The 23,410-nt window shown below is 37.2% G+C and overlaps 1 protein-coding gene across 6 annotated transcripts in view; it reads right to left on the bottom strand.

Moving 5' to 3' along the window:
* The window catches only part of TECPR2 (tectonin beta-propeller repeat containing 2), a 42,187-nt gene that overhangs the window by 17,344 nt on the left and 1,433 nt on the right, over positions 1-23,410 (bottom strand). For 3 of the 6 annotated variants that reach the window (XR_015287775.1, XR_015287776.1, XM_086892196.1), the window contains exons 2-16: positions 19,551-19,835; positions 19,309-19,437; positions 18,756-18,887; positions 17,672-17,829; positions 16,209-16,521; positions 15,298-15,430; positions 13,566-14,030; positions 11,958-12,958; positions 10,436-10,619; positions 8,512-8,685; positions 6,187-6,367; positions 4,680-4,821; positions 3,224-3,464; positions 2,393-2,482; positions 1,311-1,544 (exon numbers count right to left, since the gene is read on the bottom strand). Coding sequence is in view for 4 of the 6 variants with exons in the window: in XM_086892196.1 (XP_086748322.1) it covers positions 1,311-1,544; positions 2,393-2,482; positions 3,224-3,464; positions 4,680-4,821; positions 6,187-6,367; positions 8,512-8,685; positions 10,436-10,619; positions 11,958-12,958; positions 13,566-14,030; positions 15,298-15,430; positions 16,209-16,521; positions 17,672-17,829; positions 18,756-18,887; positions 19,309-19,437; positions 19,551-19,835 (3,862 nt within the window). In the remaining 2 variants the exon portion in view is untranslated. Of the gene's footprint in view, positions 1-1,310; positions 1,545-2,392; positions 2,483-3,223; positions 3,465-4,679; positions 4,822-6,186; positions 6,368-8,511; positions 8,686-10,435; positions 10,620-11,957; positions 12,959-13,565; positions 14,031-15,297; positions 15,431-16,208; positions 16,522-17,671; positions 17,830-18,755; positions 18,888-19,308; positions 19,438-19,550; positions 19,836-22,899; positions 23,049-23,410 lie in introns of all 6 variants that reach the window. The other 3 variants (XM_086892199.1, XM_086892198.1, XM_086892197.1) reach the window with 3 other exon arrangements.

The following is a 23,410-nucleotide window of genomic DNA, read 5'->3' as shown; positions in this document are numbered from 1 at the left end:
AAAGGCTGAATTTCTGAACTGCTGAAGTTCACAGGCCAGGTATTACAGTCAGCTAACACCAATTACACTGATTTCCTGTATGAATTCTTTTCAGATTTTCAGACAATGGCCAGAAGTTACTTATATTTTCAGTTAAACAGTTACTGTCTAAACTGCTGGAAAGCAGTGGTTCATGAGAAGAGTTTCAAATGACACTAAGGAACATGAGAAGGACAAAGTAGCCAAATCTATCCTGGAGGTCAGTAAAAGTAAAAGGCATCAATCAGTGTTTAAATAATAGTATGATGAGTGATTTGGAACCAATTCATCAGGTCTGAAAAATAACTGGCATACAACTGACAAACAGGTTAATTTTAAAAGACACATTTTAGAATTTTTCTATCAAGTATTATAAACTATACAATAAAATTGTACATGAGGCTTAAACTCTGTGTTTGCCTTTCCTTAAACCTTAAGTTAAAATTGCTTGTCTGTTCTCAGACCACTTATGAACATTGCCATAAAAAAACGGGAAAACTACAAACCAGTCAAATTATTTTTAAAATAGTGCATAATCTCAATTTCTTTTATCTTCACCTGAAACAGGAATGCAGATTAGCACAGAGGTAAGATTGTTCTAACTGTCAGACTATTAAAAAATAAATTTGATTAGAATATTACTCATGAAGTTGGCAAATAACCTGATTTATAAATACCCCAGAGCCAAACTCCAAACTGTGACTAATTTCAATGATCAAATCATGGTCAACCATCTAAGCAAATGAAAAGAGCAGCTAACCAGCATCACATTCTAAGCATTACACTTAATTATTACATCACAATCAATATGAACATGAGTGTTATCAGCTGCATCACTCATGAATGACACAACTCTTGGAGCATAATTATTCCTTGGCAGGATGCTTTGATGACTCTGCTCTAAAATGAGTTTAACCATAGAATTCAGACCTTTGTGCCCTAGACCAGGTGATTATGGCTGCACTGAGGTACAAAAGCCAGACCAGTTAAAGTTGCTGGAGCTCCTGCACAGCACCACCTCACCTCACCACAGGCTGAACCACCTCAGACTGACCAACTGCAAGATGCACTGAACACACACAAAGTATCTTGCAAACAGGAAACTTGTTGTCTCCAGGAAAAGGCTAAACAGAACACTCTTTGAAAGCCACATCTGTTCCTGATGTTTTACAATCACCTGCCAATAGGAACTATTTAATCCAGTAAGTGTTATATTCTGCATCAGTAAACGGAAGATATTTCTGGAAAACATGGTGTGCTAAGAGACTGTCTACTCAATAAAAATGTCATACCTAGCTGGGAGAGATCCAGTTTGGTCCAATGCATCCCTGTTGGGCAGCTGGAGGAAAGTGTTCTGATAAATATCTGCCCGAGACTATCCAAGCCCCAAATGGCATCCTGGCAGGCAGAGTAGTGCACCATTTCAGCCTCTGGTGGCAGCTGCACCGTAGAAGGACGAAAATGAGGATTCTGATCACTGACACAAAACAGATCCTTGTTGCTTTGGCACAGCCACAAAAAGCTTCCTATGGAAAGGACACTTCTGTTATTAAAATAATTCCTAATCCACTCTGAGAAAGCTTACACATCTACTTTTTCTGAAAAAAAATGATCACTACATTTGAAGGCAAAACTAAAGCTTCTTGGCTATGTTCATAGGATAAGGCTTTGAAGTACAAATACACATCCTAAGCCCTTATTTAGGCACTGAAATACTCCATTTCTCAAATAAAGGAAGTAGTAAGTGATCTCATTTGAAGAAATGTTTCATTTGAAGGAACTAATAGAGAGAAGACACATGCAATAGTGCACTATCACCTCTCTTTATTATTCTGCTCTTTTTTATCCGTGATAATAGCCTTTGAAAAGCAGCATTCTTTTTCAGCTCTAAAACACATTTTTGCTACTAATGCCAGTGTACTTGGAAAATGCAATTGTTAGCTATTGTAACCAGCAGTTCAATTCCCTAACAGGGTCTCACTTTCACCAATAATGGGCAATTTTGCTGCAGTAACTGCACTGACAGGAGAAGCACTTGGTTAGTACAGGCATTTCAGCAAAGCATGCTCTGAAATTTTCAATTACAAATTCTGGCAATTCATATTCTGGCAGTTTAGGAAGTTGCTGCTCCTGAGGACCACCCATTTCTCTGTCAGATGCCACTCCCCACCAAAGTTGAGAATGAATAATACATTATTTTAATCTCCAGTAGTTTTACAGACGTATTTCCATCCTACTTCAACTACATTACATCCCTGCAAACAGAAAAGACAACCAAAATCTGAAGTAATACAGCCTATTTAATTACTTACACCATCAATTCTGTTCTGTTTTAAAATGAGATATTATATGCCTGCACTGTTGATTTACCAACCTTCTTTAGATGAAGCTGGGGAAGCCAACACAAAAATCCATTTTGTGGCAGAAGCAGTACCACGAGGCACAATATTATTCCAGTATGTGCCTTCAAAGAAAGAACGAGTGGTATTAATAAGAAACTTAGTTTTCTGTTAATTTTTTTTATTTAAAATTTAAAAGATATTGTATTGCCATCAATTAATTATTAAATATATTTTAGATAATATTTTCTATGAAAATCTTGCAATAAACTGTTGTGGGGAGAGGGAAGCCTCCTCCTGACATCTTTGTAAACACACAGAGAGAAAACTGGGAATGCAGAAGAGGGTAAAGAAGAATATTAATGGTCTTCAACAGAGGACCAATTTGGTGATGAGGTTAAACAATACCCTAGATGTATTGTTAGTGTTTATAAGAAATCAGAAAATCAGAATTCTATTTTGAGAACTCTAGCAAGCAAAATAAAGCAATGCCTCTATTAGCACTGTAAAACCATAACATAGACTGTCACACTGATCATGAGCCAGACTCCACTGTGCAAGATAAATAGGTTCAGCATCCTAAGATTGTCTTCATATCCCAGAGAAGAGACACATGTAGGTGTTAAAAGCAGTAACTTCTGCACAGTTCACTGGCTGACAATGACTTTTCCATGAAAAATATTTCCCTTTAAATGAGAAAGTATTTAAGACCAAATGCTAATGAATCATTTAATTTCATTTTTAAAAAAGTTAAAGCTGCCCTGACTTGACATGGGTAATTTCTATGGTGATAGAGCTGAAGTTAGTTACTTCCTTCTGTTTACTATTCTTAACTTTAAAAAATTAAGATGCAAAAGCACACTAACCTATTAAGTTTCCCTTTGCTACATGGAATTCGTTTTTGCCTGAAGAGATCCAGACTCCACTACCATTAACTCCGAGGAGGCTGGGCTGACACTGAAGCTGCTGTGACCAAAATGCCATTCGAAGCTTGTCAGCCACCTTCTCCACAGGTGCCTGAGCTGCTGTTGCCACAGTGTGAGTTGCCTGGATTATGGTCTGGAACAGGCTGCACTGGTCAAACACTACATAATCAGTGATGCTTACCTGGGGAAAAAAAGAAAAAAAGTGCTCTTGATAATTAGTTAAGCTGTGAACTGCACAATCTTTCTCCAGAAGCTTTTTTAGAAATATTCAAAGTGTAGGAAGGGAAAAATAAAAATAGTACATTTAGAGTAATTGTCTTGCTAATAAGCTACAATCAGTATTAAATGCCACCTTACCAACTCCCTTCTATACAACAATCCATTTAGAAATCTGCATTTCAAGACAGCCCTTTATTTTAGGATGTCTCCCTCTAAAAACATGCCATGCTCTACAATCGAGGAGGTGAATTTTCAATTTCCCTAAGGAAGAGAGAAACTTGCACAGTGCAGCAATTCAAACCACATGACAAAAAACTTGAATGCAATACTCATTTGCAACTACCTCATGGACATTTTAATTTACAGTGCAGAAGGAGGTCTAAATAAGCAATTGCATCTAAATAAGCAATTTCCATCTAGATTGGCAACACCTAGAATGTGATGAAATGCCTAAGATACAAAAAGAGCAGCAGTTTGCCAATAACCTCAAAGCCAAGCTACTCATGATGCCCACATGCAAAAAGGGATTATACATGCACATGGACCAAAATTCTAAGATAACGAAGGTAGAAAAATTTTCTGTAAGACTGTTTTTGTACTCTCTTCTTCCCCACTTCTGTCTCTGGAGAAAACAAGAAAAGCTGGAGAAACAAGAGTAAGGAATTCCCAATCAATACTAGACAGTACTTGAAGTAACCGAGTTGGCTTCACCCACATGAACTGTGGCTGAAGCAAGCAGCTCCCCATGGTTCAAAGAAACCTCAACTGAATGGAAAAATGTGAAACACAATTATTTTTTATGGTGACTTATTATTTATTTTCTCTAGCTAAGTATAAAGATGGGCACTGGAAAAGGTTGCATTCAGCAGCCAGACTTGATGCTCTGACTCAACAGCATGTCCTATGACCTGGCAGAGCATTTCTTGTGTTCTTGAAAGCTTCTGCAATGCTGATCTGGATGACCATGGGATGGTTTTCATCCCCTCTTTATAGCAGACACAAAAAGAAGATTTCAGCCATAGCCACACAGAAGTTTTAATATACTGAATTAAGTGTCCTATAAAATATCAAGCAATTAACGGATTTTATTTTTTTTTTAGAATCTTGTGGGAAAACAACAAAAATAATCAACCCAAGGCAAAAGACTAAACTGAAAGCAAAATAAAAAAATGCCTACTTGCCACCAATGGTTATCATCTCCTTGTGGTTTCTTTGAAACTATACCAGTCCTGAACCAGAGATTGCCATGGATATCCAAAGCCCATAATGTCTGCTGATCGCCAAGGGTTATGCACACTGGTTCCAAAGCTTGCATTTCACTGGAAATGCAAACAAGTGAAAATGTTAAAAACCTGAATTCAAATTTATGTTAATGGTATTTTAAGGAAGGTATTACAACACTGATAGCTTAACACGGTTGAAACTCAGTAGGGCCAAGCTAAAAAACACATTTGACATTAAATTTTCAGTTATTCAGTACCTTATATTTTGTTTAAGTAAAAAACATTCAACAACTACAACAAAAAACATGAGTCCTTCAAAGATCACTCAAGATTTGAAACTTGGATACATAACAATAAAACTAAACAAGCCCCATTTTGTTCAGTAAATAACCAATCAAGAGCTGTGTTCTTTAAGCTTTTGATAAAAAAGCTTCATAAATGTATCTCTTCAACTTCAGACCCATTCTGAGAACAATACCTGCAGTTCAGGGACCACAAACAGAAAACTCAACTATATGACAAAGATAAATGCTGAATTTAGGACTGTAAGTTTCCTGCATAAGTAAACAATTTTCAAGCTCAGAAAGTCAACAGGGTCAGGTGATCATATCAGACACTGAAAAGGTAGCAAACAATGCTAGTTCTTTCAGATAACCTTTCTTGATAATTTAAGAACAAATAGTGACTGCTTTCTGCAATTTTAACACAAAGCTCAAGAACATGAAATGTACCTAAGGTGTAGGTCAAGCAGGTATTTTCATTAAACAAACTCATTAACGTACAAGAAAATTTCACATTTGAACAAAGACACAGTAGTTTCTCAGACTGTTCAAGAGCCAAATACCAGGCTGAGAGGTAGCACAAGTTGAGGTTTCACAATAGGATATTCAGTAGATAAAATCACCTGACCACACAAACTTGAATTTCTTCCTAAACTTGCACCAGGCTGATGTCACAACAGACACTAAACTCTACATTCTCAAAGCCAGCAGTAGAGACTCAGCACTTTTAACTTTATCACAAAGGAACTACCGTGAGCATAGGATCAACTACAAAGCTAAATACCAACTACACAAAATACTTATAAAAATCTGTGGCTGGAAGTGCAGAAGTGTTGTCCAGCTGTGCGGATGACCAAGAAAATGCATACATTTAAACTCAGGGAAAAGAAAAAACAAACAAAAAAAACTCTCAAAAAAACTGGAGAGCTCCTTAAAACCAACATGGCACAGATTAAAGAAGCAATATTTAATAAAAAAGTCACGCTGACAGACATTATAAAGATGTTTTAAAATTTTTTCTCACTCAGGAGGAAGGACAGCTAAAACAGATACATGTACACGCACACAGCGGCATATAGACACACGAGTTCAGGTAATACTTTTTCAAGCATTGAGGAGTTCCAGCACAATTATTTGTGTCATTGTGGTTATACCCAGCATGTCCCATGGGAGTTATTACCTGACAATATCACTCTTCCACTGCTCTCCTTCAGGACAAAAGCTGCGCACTCCCTCCCGGTACAGCAGGGCCCGCTGCTCGCTCAGAGCCCACACCACATTGTTTCTGGATGTGACCTGTGACAGTGGATAAGGGCAGTCAACCTTTACTGCTCGGGCACAAGGACGATCCACACTCAGGCCTAGAAATCAGAAAATGAGGATTGCTTTACAAATTTTGGCTTTTTGCAACAAAAGGAAAGAGATAAAGCAACTTAATAAAGGAAAATGCAGAAGGGAATCTCCTTGACATGCTAGCATTTATCATTTGATCACAGTTTCCTTGAGTGACTTTTCTTTCTATAAACCATTAATAATTTCCTCTAAGATTGCTGACCTTACATTTTAAAAAAATAAGACACTACATCCTTCAACATCCTCCACAGTGCATGTCCGGTCCTGTCATTTCTGTTCCTTTTCTCCCTCTAGTGTCAGCACCAGGAATCTCCATTTATAAAACCTCTACTAGAGCTGACAGAGCATCAAAGAAAAAGCCAGTAATGGAAGAACTTTTGCCCAAAACATGCCAGGGAGAGAAGCAACCTGATCTGAATTGCGACAGCAGAGCATCTACAAAAGAGCATGCCACAGTGTGTAGTACTGAAAGAAGCAGAGAGGTTCTGGTAGATCTACAGGCAGTTTGCACACATTTCTACATCTAATCTACAGGAACATGTCTTCTTTACAATTACACTGAAGCTTGATTTACATGTATGAAACGTGAAACATCTCAGGAGATACAGCTTTTGGTTCACCTCCTCATGCTGCCAAAGCCAGTATGTACAGACTCATGTGCATGATACATTCTAGACTAACAAGAACAGCCATTTCTAAACCTCTGAGCACACACTTTTGTTATAAATGTTACACTAGACAGTGAAGGGAATGAAAAGATCCTGGAGAAACAATTTTCACTGGCTGCCTCTCATTAGAAAGATCGATATACTGAGAATTTATTTTTTGCATCAAAAGACAAATTTGGAAGCCTAAGAACAGCAGAATGTATGCTGATGTAATCAAAACAATCTCTCAAAGGGAAGACCATTGATTCAAACCTCCACAGAGCTCTGTATGATTAGCATCCAAAATTTACTCTCCATTACCACTATCCATGCCTGTTGGCAGTATGCATGTGACCATGGGCAGGCCACTTGATCACTTTGGGACTACTACACATAACTAAAAAAAATAATTTTAGTAGCACAGCTTTGAAACAGTGATGTGTACTTAAAACGGTTTTCTTAATCACAAAGAATTTTTGCCTGGTGCTATAGTAACTAAACCTAAAAGAGAAAATACAAGACTGCCAAAATTAAATGAATGGTAAATGAGAATTTTGACAGCCACTCAGACATGCTGTCCTGTTTCTGTACACCTTATAGTTTCCCTTTAACCCAGTCCTCCTCTTCATTCACCAGTAATTCCTTCATCAAGTCATTGGTAATTTTTCCTTAGTAATTCAACTCTATGTGCAAGCCCCACACACCTGAGAGTCCTTGATATTTTTCTCCCTTAACTCTAAAACTAGTACTGACATCCTTCATCCTAGCTCCTTGCATTTAGCCTGAACATTGTTTGCATAACACCTTCCAAATACATCCTCTTCTACTCACTGAAGAACTTAAAACTAAGGCCATGACTTCAAAGTTGCCACTACTTTGGCCACTACTGCCCCTTTTTCCAGTTTGTGCCTCATTCATATCCAGTAGGAAGGCAGCTCCAGATTCCTGCTCCACAGCCCATTCCATTCTCCCATGGCTTTGCTTTCTCTGTCACATAAAACACATACCACTTGTCTATACTTCCAAAGCACTTCACAATCTTCTGTCTCAGAATACCTTCCTGTCCTAATCAAGTGGTAACTCTTACCTTCTAGAGATCTGTGCTTTTCCAAACACAAAGCTTCTACTTTTCCCTATTCTGGCCCACTTAAGGCTGAATTATTTCAGTGCACCATACCACTTTCAAAGCAAGGATATTATTCTGTTATTTTCCACAATCCCTTTCCATTTATCTCCATCCATCTCATTTTCCCCATGCCATGTATTCTCTGTACTGTATGTACTCCACTTGGCATACACAAAACAAGTGGCCGTGAACGGACTTTTCCATTCCCTTAATCACACAAAATCTCACAACTGTTTCCAAGTGTTTCTCAAGATAAAAAGGTTTCCTTGTGCCCTGGCTGTGGATAAAAGTTTATAGAAAATTGCCATCATTCCATAGACATGAAATCTAATAATCTCAGCCCACAAAAATTCGAAGAGCCTGCAGTTAATTCAGGTACCTGTTTGCAGATACAGATCTCCATTTGTTCTGATAATCCAGGCGGTGTCATCACTTAGAGCTACAAATACAGCCTGGGGTAAAGCCTCATACCAGTGCCGTTTTCCTTTTATAGTTACTTTTCCACAAGCAAAAGCTTTGTTAGTCTTCTGTTCAATCTTCCAGAGAAGTGCTCCTGTATGAGAAAGAAAGAACATAATAGCACTCAGCACTTACTGCAACAGTCACAGGTGACATGTCCTAGCTACACCCAAATTAATAGAAACCAGTAGCATTAAACAAAAATGCAAGTTTAAAAAGCTCTTACAATTTTTTTTAAAAAAAGCAAGACCAGAACAGTAACTGACTTCTAATATATAATAATATCTTAAAAAAGAAAACCAAATGGAACCCCAAACTTAACTGCTGGCTTCTACCAGAACTGTACATTGTCATATTAATTTCCTTTGAATGATTCCACAAAGTTGCATTCAATTCAATTCCGACATGCTTCCGCATTAATACACCCATGGCAAACTGTGTATGAAAGAAACTTCCACAGATTCAGTGAAAAACTGGATGAATTCCTGGAACTGAAGGATAAGAAATGCAGAGAAACAACCTTTTGCTCAGGTAATCTGAGCCACCAACCGCTGCAGGCTGAAACTACCACGGGCAAATATGGCACATGTTCATGCCTTTCACTCTTCTGCAGGGACCTGCTGTTGGACCACTCTTAAGGGTAAGATACTGAGCTGGATGAACCCATACTCTCACCTACTACAAGTACTCTCAAATTGTTTTGGCTATAGCAAAACTCAGCTACAGATCAAATAAAATTTCTTTCTTCTTAAAATAACAGAAAGTCTTCCCCTACAGAGAGATTGACATGTGCTTTTAGAGATCACAGGGAAGAAAAGTAGTGGCAAGGCAGGAGACAAAGAAATTAAAATGGTTGAGAAACTTTGTGTTTTCACTCCAGTCCTGGAACAATCTGTAAGGCCAAAAGTGACGCAAGTTTATAACCAAAACCTGCTTATTTTTAATCCAACATAATCCTCATTCACAATCATCCAGAACAAATGCATATGCAAATGTACTAAAACTTCAAAGTTTTTTTCTTCAGTATTTAAGAAGAAATCAAATCAACCAACCCACGCATACACAAAGCCGATTCTACATTTACAAGAAAAGGAACTTCAAAACTGTGAATCACAGAATGGTTTGGGTGGGACGGGATCTTAAAGATCATCTAGTTCCAACTCCACTCCCAGGGCAGGGACACCTCTCACTGGACCAGATTACTGAAGGCTCATCCAGCCTGGCCTTGAACACATCCATGGATGGGGAATCCACAGTTTCTCTGGGCAACTTCTTCCTGTGCCTCACCACCCTCACAGCCAAGAACTTGTATAGCTCTGTAACAAAAATCAAGGTTTTGTATAGACAAGGAGCCCTTCTCTGCCTACCACTCAACTGCTGCTTCTGAAGTTCACTTTAACCAGGCAAATGCATATTGAAAACCTCCCAAAATGCAATGTGAACCTGTCAAAAAGACAGTCACTTAAACTAGAACATGGGGTGCAGAGGTAGTGAAGAGGCAGTCATATAACTGCGATCACTTAAAAAAAGCAAACAAAAAGAAATCCAAACCAACACACTACTTTTATGTGAAACAAGCCCTAAATAGCCAAGTTTCTTGAAGAAATTGATTTGAAAAAAAACCAAACAAACAATAAACTGCCCACGTGGAAATTACATATGCACTCAACTGTACCTGTAATCCCATAAAAATGACAAGTTTCACCTAATTAAATAATAACTGATATTAAAAGAAAGCAAAAACCACAAAAAATAAACAACCAAGTAACAAAAACAAGGAAAAATGCCCAAGTTTATCCAAGTTTTCTATTTACAAGGCAACAGTGAAGCAGAAGCCAACCCACCTGAGGGGGAAACTGCCACTTGCTGGACTCCATCCTCAAACTTCTGCCAGCGCAGCCCAGCTGCAGGAAGGGCACTGCAGTACAGGCTGCCTCGGTAGTCCAAGCACCAAATATATTTTTCTGAGACAACCAGGCTCAGGATGCCATAACCAGGACCAGAGTATCCCATCCAGCTCTCTGCAAACTAAAAACTGTAGAGTCAGAACAGTGTCAGGTGTCTTCAAACTGCATAAGAAAATGGGTATATAAGATCAGCTCCCACAGTTTGATTTAAAAAAAAAGCTAAACTTAGGTACTTTAAACAATGAATAAATTTGCCTCATGTAAAATAAAACTACATCTGTCACTGTTCTTTCTCTAAGGGAGTATGTGCACAATGAGACTGCTAGAACAACAGATTTAGCAAAAAAATAAACTCCTCCACCCTGCCATCCATGTCCAAAGAAGGAATACAAAGAAATGTACAGTCTGCTGGTAGTCCAGGAAATTATTCACTGTCTAGGAAGTAATGAGCCAAGGGAACAAGACAGCTGAAGGGCAGAGACAGCTGAATATCCAACTCAAATACTCCCTGAATGGTACAGGAGCCACATCTTGCAGAAATTTGGTTTACAGCCTGCCTTCTTAAATTTTGATTGCTTGCATGAGGTGAACTCAAGCACTGCATACATTACCAGGGGGCTTTTCTGAACATGACAGAGTATAAGAATATTATAACCTGAAACTAAAACCTTCTGCACCTTGGGCTGCAGCTGGGACACCATCAACTTTTAACTCAACCTTTATGAATGAATATTTGGTTGATCTCAATACAAGGCTGTTACAGATCTAAAAGAAACAAAATTCCCACCCTACAAGAACTGCATTTCCTTCTTAAGACTTCTGCTAAAAGTCCCAGAAATTCTGGAAAGTTTGCACATTTTACAATTAACTATAGCACTTCTTTTTTATAGTGTGTATGAGGATTACCCACAAAATAATGATGAAGGAAAGAAAAAAGAAACTGTCAACATTCTAAACAGTACTTACTGCTGGCTAGGGGGCAAAGACTAATCCTTATTCTGAGTATTTACTATCCTAAAACAATTCTTAAGCAGAAGCCAGCCATGTGAGATAATTAGCATTAATTCTCCATGAAGTCGGCTGAATTTGGGAACAGCATCACATAGAATTTGGACTACTGGAGATCCAAACTAGCAGCAGCATTTGAGCGTGACTGGGTTTTACTGTTCACTCTTTAATGGATGGGTTTCTAACAGCATTTTTGTTGAGCTGGGAATAATACAGCCAGAACAGCTTCTTTGCATTGCAAGCACATATCACCCATTCTGAAGTCAGATACATTACATTTTTTAAGAGTTACAACACATACTGTTGTTTGGCTTTATACTTGTGTATTGAATCAAGTGAAAAAAATTTGCTCTCCTAAAGATGTAAAGGACAGTAATTGCAGGAATGTTTCTTTTGAAAAGCTGTTTCTTTTTAAGGTTAAAGGTACTTTAATTAAACAGAAAAGAAATACCTGGTCAGATTTTAACAGCACCATTTCATCTAGGCTCATCTTGGCTACATCCTGTGCACCAGGCACAGCACCAACTTCAGGCATGCTGGTCTCCGAGGATGAATATGGTAATCCATGTCCATAAATATCCTCTTCATCACTTGAGGCAGATTTTTCAGTCTTACTTTCATGAGTGTCTGCAACCCTTTCAGCAGTGCTAGTACTACATTTAGCTTTGATTGCACTTTCAAAATTCCACCCAGAAATGGAACAGTTATCTGAATGAACACTGTCAGAGACGTCGCACTGGAGCGCAGAAGGGTCTGAAAGAGCACTGTGGATTAGGGAGAGCTTCTGTTTGTCTTCCTCACCAGCTTCATCACTTTCCTTTGGTGTCAGGGATGTCTGGACACCAAGTATACTATCACATTCCAAAAACATCTGGTCTGTAAGGTCTGGATCTTCAGAAGATTTTTCAGTATCCTGCATCTTCATTTTATCCAAGTCTTCATCTATTTCACACAATGTAGGAAAATCCTGCTCCTCCTCCTCCTCCTGGCTCAGCTTTCCAGGACAGCATTCACTGCTTGCAGAAACCACACCACCATTACATTCACCACCAACACTGCTTGTCAAGTCTTCTGCGAGCATCAGAGGAGATGCAGACGTCAAAGTATCTATAATAGCTGAAGTACCCATGCCACTGTCACTGTTTGGAAGTTTCTGTAAATCAACCAAATCTCCATTTTCTTCATTAATTAATACATTTGCTGACTCAGGAGACTGTAGGACACTGAAAGTTTCTGAACCGTTATCTTCTGCCAGGATTGTATGGGACTCCATACTGAACATACTTTCCTGATCTGGAGATCCAGTACTCAAATGATCAATGCTGCCACTCATTATGCTGGAAGTCATGGAAAAGGAGTCTGCATTCAAGGAATGTGGACTGTCACCAGAAAGCTGACGCTCATAAATTGGTGTGCCTTCCAGAGAGCTGTGGTTTCTCCTCGTCCCACTTTCTGTTATCACACACAAACATGGAAAAAAAAGGAGAAAAGTAATCTTAATAAAATCTGTTCAATCCCAGTACCAAATAAATATTTTTAGAACTGTTGGAAGAACAAAGTTAAATCTATATTTTAAACATACTGAATTTTTAAAAACTTTTATAATAAATGATACATATAAAGCCCCAAAAAGTCTTAATACAGTAAACAATTAAAATTGTCGAGTACTCACACTACTTCATCAAACTGAAGAGGATGGCTAAGAAAGGCACTGCCAAATATTCTGAATAGGATCAACAGGTATTACACAATTCCAACATAAAACTGGACAGAGTCCACTGTATGCTCCCATTAGAACTCAAAGCTTTACATAAAGCTTTACTCAAATGTTTACATAAAGCAAAATAAAAGAAATAAACTCCAAACAGATCTAAAATGACTTCATCAATTTATCACTTTAAAAGAGATTTTCATCTTAAACAGAAATGGCCCACCGCAACCTCTCAACCATTTCAGAAGCACAACAGCACAGTATACATGAAGCCTGATGAACACAGACTCTTTCATGAAACATGCTCTAACAAATGAGCAGTGTTAGGTAAAGCTCTGCTTAACCTACCCTGTTTCTTCTTTTTTTTCTTTTTCACCTTGATTGGCTTTACAATAAGTTCTTGATCAAAATCTTCAGAGCTGATGGTGCTGAACCGTTGTGAAGAAAGTTGACCTTCTCTCTGAGCTTCTGGAAGTTGGTCTGTACACATCATAAAGCTCGAGCCGCTGTCCACAGAGTTCACAGAGCTGCTCCTGCTTCGAGATTCACTTACTACAGAGCAGCCCCTTTTCCTTGTTTCATTGCTCAAGTCTCCCACTCTATCAAAACTTTTCTCTGATAGTGTTGGAGTTTCCAGATCATCTTTCACTGAAGAAGTAGTGCCATTTTTATCACCAGTAACTGAAGGGGAAGTAACCATTTTTTTTTCTGTTTCCACTGAAGGGCTGGATGATACAGATGAAACTACTGATGATGGGGTCAGCAATTTAGGACTTGTATCTGTTAAAGGATTTGACAATTTTGAATTCGCATCTGAAATTGTCCAAAAGAAAAATAAAATATAAATACTAGCTCAAGTATAAATACTAGCATCAAGTGAGCAGGGGCATAATTTTAGAGAGTATTGAAAGAAAATTTATAAAAAAATAAATTCTAAGCTAACAAATTTAAAAATAAATACTTGCGTGCTCACACATACACACTATAAACTTCCTGCAAATTAATCTACATGAAAGCACTTCCCCCAAACCCTGTATCAAGCTTCTATTAGCAAAATTCTGAATTTATATGTATGTAAAAAGAACAGCACAGGTCTACAGCTTAGAAGATACAATTGTATCACACACTGAAGTGCCATCCTGTACCTTTAATGTCTTCATTCAAATACTCAGTAACTTGAAAAAAAAAATCAAGGAAAAATACTAGATAAATCACTGTAGTGATTAGAAGAAAATATACTTATTCTAAAGGCTCCTTTCAAACTGTACTTGAAAGTTGAGATTAAAATAATAAACAGTCTCAAAAAGTTTGTGAGTAAAGAACTGCCTAAATGACTGAAGCTATTGCCAATATGCAATAACAAGAAAGTTAAGTTCTTCAGCATTCAATGAGACTTCATAGCATATTTATTAGCATTTCGCTAATACAAAGCTAAGATGAAGTATTTAAATGCATTAGTAGTCCATTTTAAAGAGTTGTAGTAACATAAATGTTTAACTCAGATGACAACAAGTATGAAACAGTTAAATTATTTTTGGAATTTTAGTGAGCATTCTTTGGATTTATTTGCCAATTTATTTTCTAGGAAGGCTGAGATTTCCCCTGGAATGTGGCTGGTGACAGGTGGCACAGAATCAACGTATTCAGCTATTGACTGATCCTAAAGGGATAACCATGATCAGGAATCCAGACTGCTTTCAGCATCATGGTTCAGAATGAGCTCTCAAATGCACAGATTAGAGATGCCTCCTAAGGTTAATGCTGATCCACTCTCAAAAAAGGCAAGCATATTTAATTTCTTAATGCCCCGATTCTCACCGCAGCCAAAAGAGAAGCTCAGATAAGCAGATAAACCAGATCTCTAAATAGAACCTATCAGAACAGGTGAGTAATTCTACAAAACCTGGCAAGTTTTTGCAATAATCTGAAGGATTTTGTCTGAGGTTTGGTTTGTTTCAGTTTTGTTGGGTTTTTTAAATTAAAAAAGTACAATAAGCACCATGTTCCATGAGGTACACACTACTTTATACATACTAAATTAACTAATTTCTACATACTAAGCTTACTAATCTATACAAACCTATTGATGACAGTCCTTCAGGTCTATTTGAAATTCTTATTATGTCTCTATCTCCCTTTAAGAGAAAAATCTCATTGTTGGTACAGGACACAGACACAATATCACCGTATCCCTCCAAGCCACCAATCAAAGCCTGTAAAGAGTCAAGAGAGAAAGAAATAATTAGCATTAGATTAACACAGTGTTTGCATACCATGGTACTCTTAACAAAAGCATTTGCTGGATTTTAATCAACATAAACAGTTACAGGTAAAAGATTTTTATTTCATAAAAAAAAAGAGAAAAAAGAAACAGGAAGGAACCTTTTAACAATGATGCAGCTCCATTTTTATACTAATTTAAATTCAACAGATCTATTCTTTGTTCAACTAAAGGCAACTAAATATAACACCTTAGGCAATATATAATTTGGTGGCAGAAGAGTGCCATATAATACCATTTAGACAAAAATATACTAGCTTGCATCCATGTTCATATGCATTTTTAAGACAACAAAATAGCTAACACTTCACTGTATACCAAATAAAAGATAATACATCTCTTTTTCAGACACCAAGAGTAGTAGAAGAATAAATAGTTTCAGGCACATTTTATAGGCCTAAAATATCTTTTTGCATTAATTCCTAGACTGTAGTTTCTGCATGTTTCACTAAGCATCAGAATTAGTTATGATGTTAACACCTCAACTGAAAGCTTTAAATATATGTAATTTTCATAGACAACATACTGAGCTAGTTGGTGAGTATATCATTGCAATGACAGCTTGAGAAGGGACAAAATAAATATTCATTTTTTCATTTTAAATAGGGATTTAAATCACAGCCATAAAATGCATAACCAAAACAGTCTCATGGCATAGCATGAACAACAACATGGAAGAAACAAAATATGCAGCCAGAAGATTTATCTACCTGGTTCACAGTGTCTAGCAAATAGATGCTGTATTCGTTCCAGGTCAGCACCCATCCTTCTTGGAAAAAACATGAGACAAGCCCAAGGTGTTTCTCTGGAGAGCTGTAACTTCCTCTGTCAGGTGGTTCCAAACGAGGATACAGTTCAAAAGTTTTTATTCCTCCAGCAAATACATCTTTTAATATGAATGTAGCCTGAACAGTCCCATGAACATCAGACTTCCACAGACGAAGCCCAGGTCTGGCAGCAAATAGTGTCAAGTCACTCTGTTTACACAGGCCAGGTATAAAACATGCTCCAAATTTGCCAGTGCTAAAATGCAAAAGAATTTCTTTTAAAAGCTATATACTCAACTTAGAAACAATTTAAAAACAAATGGCCCAAATTTACAGCCACAAATTATCAAAAGTCTTTGATTAAAATATTCAGTCAAATGTCTGAAGTACAAATTTAGTTATAGTAATACAAGAGCAGTAATTCCAAATAACAAGTTTCCCCGCAGCTTTCAATGTCAGACACTACATAAATTAAACAAGTTAAATGACTCCCCCTAATAAGCTACATAGCCTTAATGCCATTCTGTCCATCTCAAAAAGATCCTACTATGCACTCTTCCTTCTTCCAGAATTAATAAAAAACACGCAAAACACTACAAACTAATGCTAAGAAACTGAAATCCTTTACTTGCAACAAGCATGGAACAGACCTCAGCTGTTAAACCCTTCATTTCTCATACACAGAACACCATTACTATCATCCAAGAAAATCCTTCACATATAAGACTATTCCTCTTGCTATTCCTCTTACTATTCATATCCCTGGAAGATACATCATAAACCCTCTTTCAAGGGTGAATTTCCTCTCCTTAGAGATAGAGTCAGTCATGCTGTTCTATGACCAGGTTCTCTCTTCCTCACCCAAGAGGGGTTACATAAGAGAAGATGCCAAAGCCACACAGGAGGTTCCTAGTCTTCAACACAAATTAAAGTGTTTACATTCTCCCAATTAACTCACTTCAGTGTATAAGAAAAACAGAGGTAATGACTTGCTTTTTCAGTATCAAATAATTTTCAATATCAAAAACTTTTTCAAATATCAAATACTGCATCACCCATCACCCAGACTTGATTACGATGCTTGCTCACTCCAAGTCACAGTAAACAAAGAGGGACTGCAGAAGAAGTTTGACAGTGTTTTCAGTTTAAACAATGAGAAAACACCTTAAATATTTTTGCCTAATAGTGTCTTGAAAATATGATTGTGACATACTTGCAACCACATACTTTCTAAATAGGTATAATTGTTATTTCATGTTCGATCACATAGAGCTATTGCAATTAGCTTTTTATGAGCAGACTGCTGTGTTGTATTAATTTTTACTGCCTAGATCACTCTGTCTGTAATTCACTTTGAAACACAAGAATTAATAGATGAGCCTGCATCAGGATTTTATGAGGGTTACTTTTTTCTGGGCTGTGTTCCAACTTGGTTGACGGATTTCTCTTCTGTGTAAAAAAGCAGAGTCCGCTGTAAAGTAGAGACAAGCAGCACCTTCTGGTTGTAATCCAACTGGACAATCGAAGATGGCTCTTCCAATACAAGGCTGGAGTTGCAAATACCCTTTCAAAGACATACACAATTCACAAGAGTCAAACCCTCCTAAAAATACAAGGTAGTAACTAACACTTTAAAGGAATTTATAAGCCCAAGAGAAAAAACAATGCAAACAAAAAGCTTTTGAACTCCTGTTGCATGAAATTCACTTAATGAATATGGACTTAATTTACATAGGTAAGAGAGGAGTTAGATTGTGTGTGACACACTATGAAATGTAGTTTCTCTACAAAAAACTTTACAAGAAACAAGTTCTACAAGAAACTTTAGGAACTTTAGGATACATTTTCTTCCTTCTTCCCTACTGCCATCTCATACATTGATGAGACAATCATTACTTTTGGTGATTTCTGTCAAACCAAATTGAGGGACAGTCACAGATAAATCAGGACAGATGTGATTTAAACTTCTCTCCCATTTGGAAATTCAAGTTAGCATTAATTTTATTGACATCCGAGGTTTGTATTAACTGACAAGATGTGAGAAAAATTCCATTTACTGGTTACATGCTAGTCAGCCAGCAGCACCCGAATGTTACTTTCATTCTTCACTCTAGATTGAGATGCTGAACAATTCTGGAAGAAGTACTTCCCCAATAAAGCCACATCAGTCAAAAATACCCCTTCCAAACAAAAGAGAAGGTACTGGCTGAATGCTGAAGAAAGATTTGATAGTTATTTCATGAAAAATGAGAAAGATCACTACTTCTTTTAAAATGCATTACTTTTTAAAAAAGATAAGGCAGTTGTGAAGGATATCCAATGGTTACCTTGCAGGGTGTGCACACACTGGGCCAAGTGTACACATACCAATAAAGCCATCCAACTAAACACATAACACTGAGCAATTAAGTAACTGCTAAATATTTAAACACACAAGCATCCTTTCAGAAAGCGCAAATATGAATTAAGGTCCCCATAACAAATGCTCACCTGGTCTAGGTCTAGTGCAGAGTAGACAATTTTTCCTTTGTCATCTCCAGAGAATAATTTCATTCCGTTGGGACTCCAAGCTAAAGCTGTAATGCTACTTTTGTGGATGCCAGCAACATCAAATCTGCGAAGCTGTGAAACAATAACAAAGCAATAGAAGAATGAGCTGAAGAGAAAATGGACACATAAAGCCTATTCAATGACTCCTAACTGGTTTAACTGGAGATGAAGTACCAAACTGCAGGTCCTTCTAAAGTTTATTTCACACAAAAACACGTAACAATCCACACCCCACTCCACCAAAGAGACTAGCCAATTATTACTCATGAGAAATCTCTCAGAAACATATTTGATTAAAGACATCTTTTGTAATGCAAAGCATGCTTTAATATTATTGTTTTATCAGCTTAACATACGAAGCCCTAAACATATTCACAGGTATTTCATCAGGCAAGACTGGCTGGGTTTCACTCTTATAAAGAATCATGGTAACACTCTACTAGAGCTGGCCATACTAGACCTCACAGAAATTTAGGCAAATGAAAATATTTACCTGTTTGTTCCTTCCAGGTAATGAAGACACAAGCTGGAAAACTGCAACCCGACCTGAGGCTGTACCAACCGCAACCAGATCATCAAAACAACTCAATAGTTTTACAAAAGTTATAGATTCACACCTCCCCTGTTGAAACAAACCATACAAAGAACTTACAGGTTAATGAGACACCAACAGAGAGCTCAATTCTGAGCAACACAGCTTCATTGGAAGAGGCAACAGCAAAAGTTAGTATTTACCTCAAAATTATATTTTTTCATCTGGTTTAAATGTCTGCAGTAGAGATAAAGCATTCCAATGCTGCTCCCCACAGCAATGTAGTCTCCATTGGTATCAAGTGCTGTGAGGTAAACCACAATAGAGCGAAAGCCTTTCTGGATCTTTGTAGGAATAGCATTGAGGAGATAATACAAGGGACAAAATTCCTTAAATATAACTGGTGAAGCCACAGATGCCATAGCAAGGATTTGCATCAGCAATTTTAAGGCTGAAATAAACACATCTACATGACCACGTAAGGAAATCTGAAAGACAAAAGCAAAAGACGTGTCATTAATTTGTGTGGAAAGAGTAAAAGGTTAACAGCCACAATTAAGCAAAAGAGAAGAAAAAATTCTCAGATTTTGCTCTGCATAAAGAAAGAGCAAATTAAACTCTTGTAATGAATGTAACCTATTCTTAGAAGAAACTTTTTCCTACCAAAAAGTGTATTCCTTAAATTCAACTAACATATAAGGATGTAAGGTAACCACTAAATATGGGATAATCACTTTTTCTTGCATCTGTAAACTTGTCAAAGTAGAGTTGAAATGCAGTGATTCTTTACATCTGCCTAGTGAATAAACCATAAGGACTCTGACACGGAACAAACCATGTGATGTATTTCTTCATCTTTCTGCAGCCTCCACCCTCAATCCAACCAGTGCCCAAGAGCATGGGATATTCACTGAGTCAGACAGTGCTGCAAGATCAAAGCAACAGACTGGCATTTGTGCTCCACTCCTTAATGCCCCATAGCCCAAGAAAAAACACAGTTGAGAAATTGTTCAGTTGGAGCTACATCTGCTATACATTCAAATAACAACCAAAAAAATTAGAATAATGTGGGAAGAAGGGGGAGAGTAAAAACTAAAGAACTCCTATTTTGATAGACACAGGAAAATATCCATGTAGCAACTGAATTTAGAAAGATAAGCAGCAAACAGGAAAAAAGTACCATATGTCCAGGTTTCCTTTAATGGATAAGAAAATAATTTCATGCTTGTGAGCAATACTGTAAATATACTTAGAGGACAATACCTAAGAATAACAGAAACAAAGAGTCTGTTTGCCTTCTACAACATAGTCAGAGATCATCACAGTAAAAACATACTGGCACCTTCAGAAAAAGCTGATCATGAGGAATGTAAAACTATTCAAAAAATTTAATTAAACCCAGTAATTTTTCTCATCACTACACCCTTGACAAGAACATTTTGCAGCAGTAACTGCTGCTTCTCCTCATGGGTGACTTTGAAACATGGAAGAGAAAAGAAGCTTTCACTTCTCGAATTTTATTTTGCCATGAGCATGTCTGATTAACAGAATGGTATAGAGTCTTGCACTTTTCCAAGACAAGAATTTTGGATATCTGTAGACAGGAAAGTTTTTTATGGTTGTTTAAGATCTTAACATTCAAGATTTTCTTGAGAGTCAGCAGAGTTAGAACTTCCTTAGAGAAATAACAACCAGAAATCTGCCAATTAAATTCAGAAATGCTTCTAAATACTCACAATTATTCTGTGGAGTACTACTGCAATTTGTGATATGTCCTATTGCATCTAGTTTTTCATTCTCTAAGGATAGAAATGTGTTTTGTTTGGCAGCTTCATACACTGCTCGCAGTATGTATCAACTAAATTAAAAAAAAAAAAAAAAAAGCTGCTCTAGCTTAATACCTCCATTACTGTGAAAAGCTCTGGCACCTCAGTTTTCCAGCTATTTCAGTTACTTTGCAAGAGTATTCAGCACACACACTTTGGGCCCTGCAACACTTGCTGTCAATATAAAATTCCACTAAGTCCAAAGGGACTGTTTGCATGACATTGCCCATGCATGTCATAGACAAGCCCACAAGAATAAAGACTGGTTACTAGGCTTATATTTTGTCTGCTACAAAAATTGCCAATAACTACACTAGCACCAGTTGTTAGATGTTTCTAATTGAGGTAAATTTTACCGCTTGATAGAGTTTAGAAATTAATTCCACTCTTCTCCTATGTTTACAACCTGTCATTGTATTTAATGAAATATCATAAAGACCAGCTGATATGCGTCCAAACTATTTCTGAATGAAGAGTTCCTTTCAGAGATGTTCACTAAGTTAACAGATAACCTTAGTGAATCATGACACTTTCACAGTATTTTCACAAATCACCTATTTCCTATTGTATATTTTAGGTCTCTGACCCCTTCCTTCAGCATTTACTACCTTCTGTCTACAGTCAACTGAATATAAAAAGAATCTATTGCTGAAGTCTCATCCGCTGTTCTAAATGCGCTGTTTTGCCATTTTAGTAATTTTACTAGTCAAGGGTCTTTCTTTTCTCTAATAAAACAAAATCCAGTCTTTGTCCTGAGTCTCACATTTACTAATCTACCTCTGTCTAACCTCAGCTTCTACCACTAGCCAGCTACTGCCTCATGAATTTCACATATTTTGGTTTTTAAGTCCCCTTTGTGATTCTTGCAATTTATACCTGTCACCATCCAAAACTTCTCTTGTAGCTGGAACCACCTCACACTCCTCACAGTTACTAGAGAACCTTCCAAACCCTCGGAATTCATCCTTTCTTAGTTTCCACGACTTATTCTCCAGCTCAACTAAACCATTAAAAACAGAGTAACTGATAACCAGCTATGGAAATATGCAGACTTATATTATGCAAAAACAGGACTTTTCATCTTTCCTCTACAATAACCCTACCTGCTACCTGATGTATATTTTGGAAGTTTACATTTAATTTTAAAAAGGAGTAAAAAGGAAAGTTTAATAGGGTTTTTTTCTTCCCACCCACAAAAAAACAAAAACAAACAAATGCGAGGAATTATTTCTTGTCACATACAAGGTAAATTTAAAAGGTAAGGGTTCTCAATCTTTGTAAAATTTATATACAATCTCTGATGGCAAAGTAGTCAAAAAAACAAATTAAGATTTTGTTCTCTATAACCCATTCACCCCGTACAATCAAAAAAGGGAAAAATTTATCAATGAACACTAATTTCTTGACACTGTACACAAATTAGTTTCATCTTGAGTGGTTTATAGAGTAACAAAATATTTCTATTGCTTGTGTAAGAAACATAAAAGTGAAAACTCAAAACCATATTTTTATTAAAAATACTACTAATTAAGTAATTTTATCTACACTAACCAAATGTATAAGGGACTAGAAAATCTCCCATATGGCCTGTACAGTCAAAACATCTGCACAAATGCCACTATTCTCTGTTTCTGAGCCTGAAGTCTTTAATATCCCTCTAATGATAGTTATGTATCACATGTAGTCTGTAACAGCTTTAGGATTAATTGTTATCTGTTTTTCCTACCTCATTAATCTAAGGCAAACAGTGGATATAATCTATTTTCTCATGCAGATTTTGGAACTGGATGCATGTGCTCAGTCTGTATCAGCCACAGTTATTCTGAAGTACGTAACAGTCGTATAGGGAAAATTAGCCTGTGCTAAGCAGCTGTCCTGCAGTAGAGATAAAGTGGAGAAGAACACCACATCAAAAACAATCACCAGAGTCCTTCCTACTCAGCTCTTAGACTTCACAAGTTCTTAAATACCGCATTCAAGGCCATGCTTTGAAAAACAGTTTTAATTTTTTTTTCTGGTGTTAGGAACAGAAATAAGGCTCAATGCTGTGTAACAGAGGCAACTTCAGTGAAAGATAATCCTGTGGTTCAGCAGACAGGCAGTGGCTAAAGGTTCAGTGCCAGGATATGCCACAGATAGACTGCAGGAAACCAAAGCTGCCACTGCATTTCTGTGAGCCCCAGGGTCCTGTTTGTACTAGAGGGACAACAGCTCCAGGTTTGTTTTTTTTTAATCTT

Source organism: Cyanistes caeruleus, chromosome 6 (genome assembly GCF_971803275.1).
Source record: "Cyanistes caeruleus chromosome 6, bCyaCae1.hap1.1, whole genome shotgun sequence".
NCBI lineage: Eukaryota > Metazoa > Chordata > Aves > Passeriformes > Paridae > Cyanistes > Cyanistes caeruleus.
The sequence above is the reverse complement of the archived record's forward strand: the minus strand, read 5'-3'. Positions and strand labels throughout refer to the sequence as shown.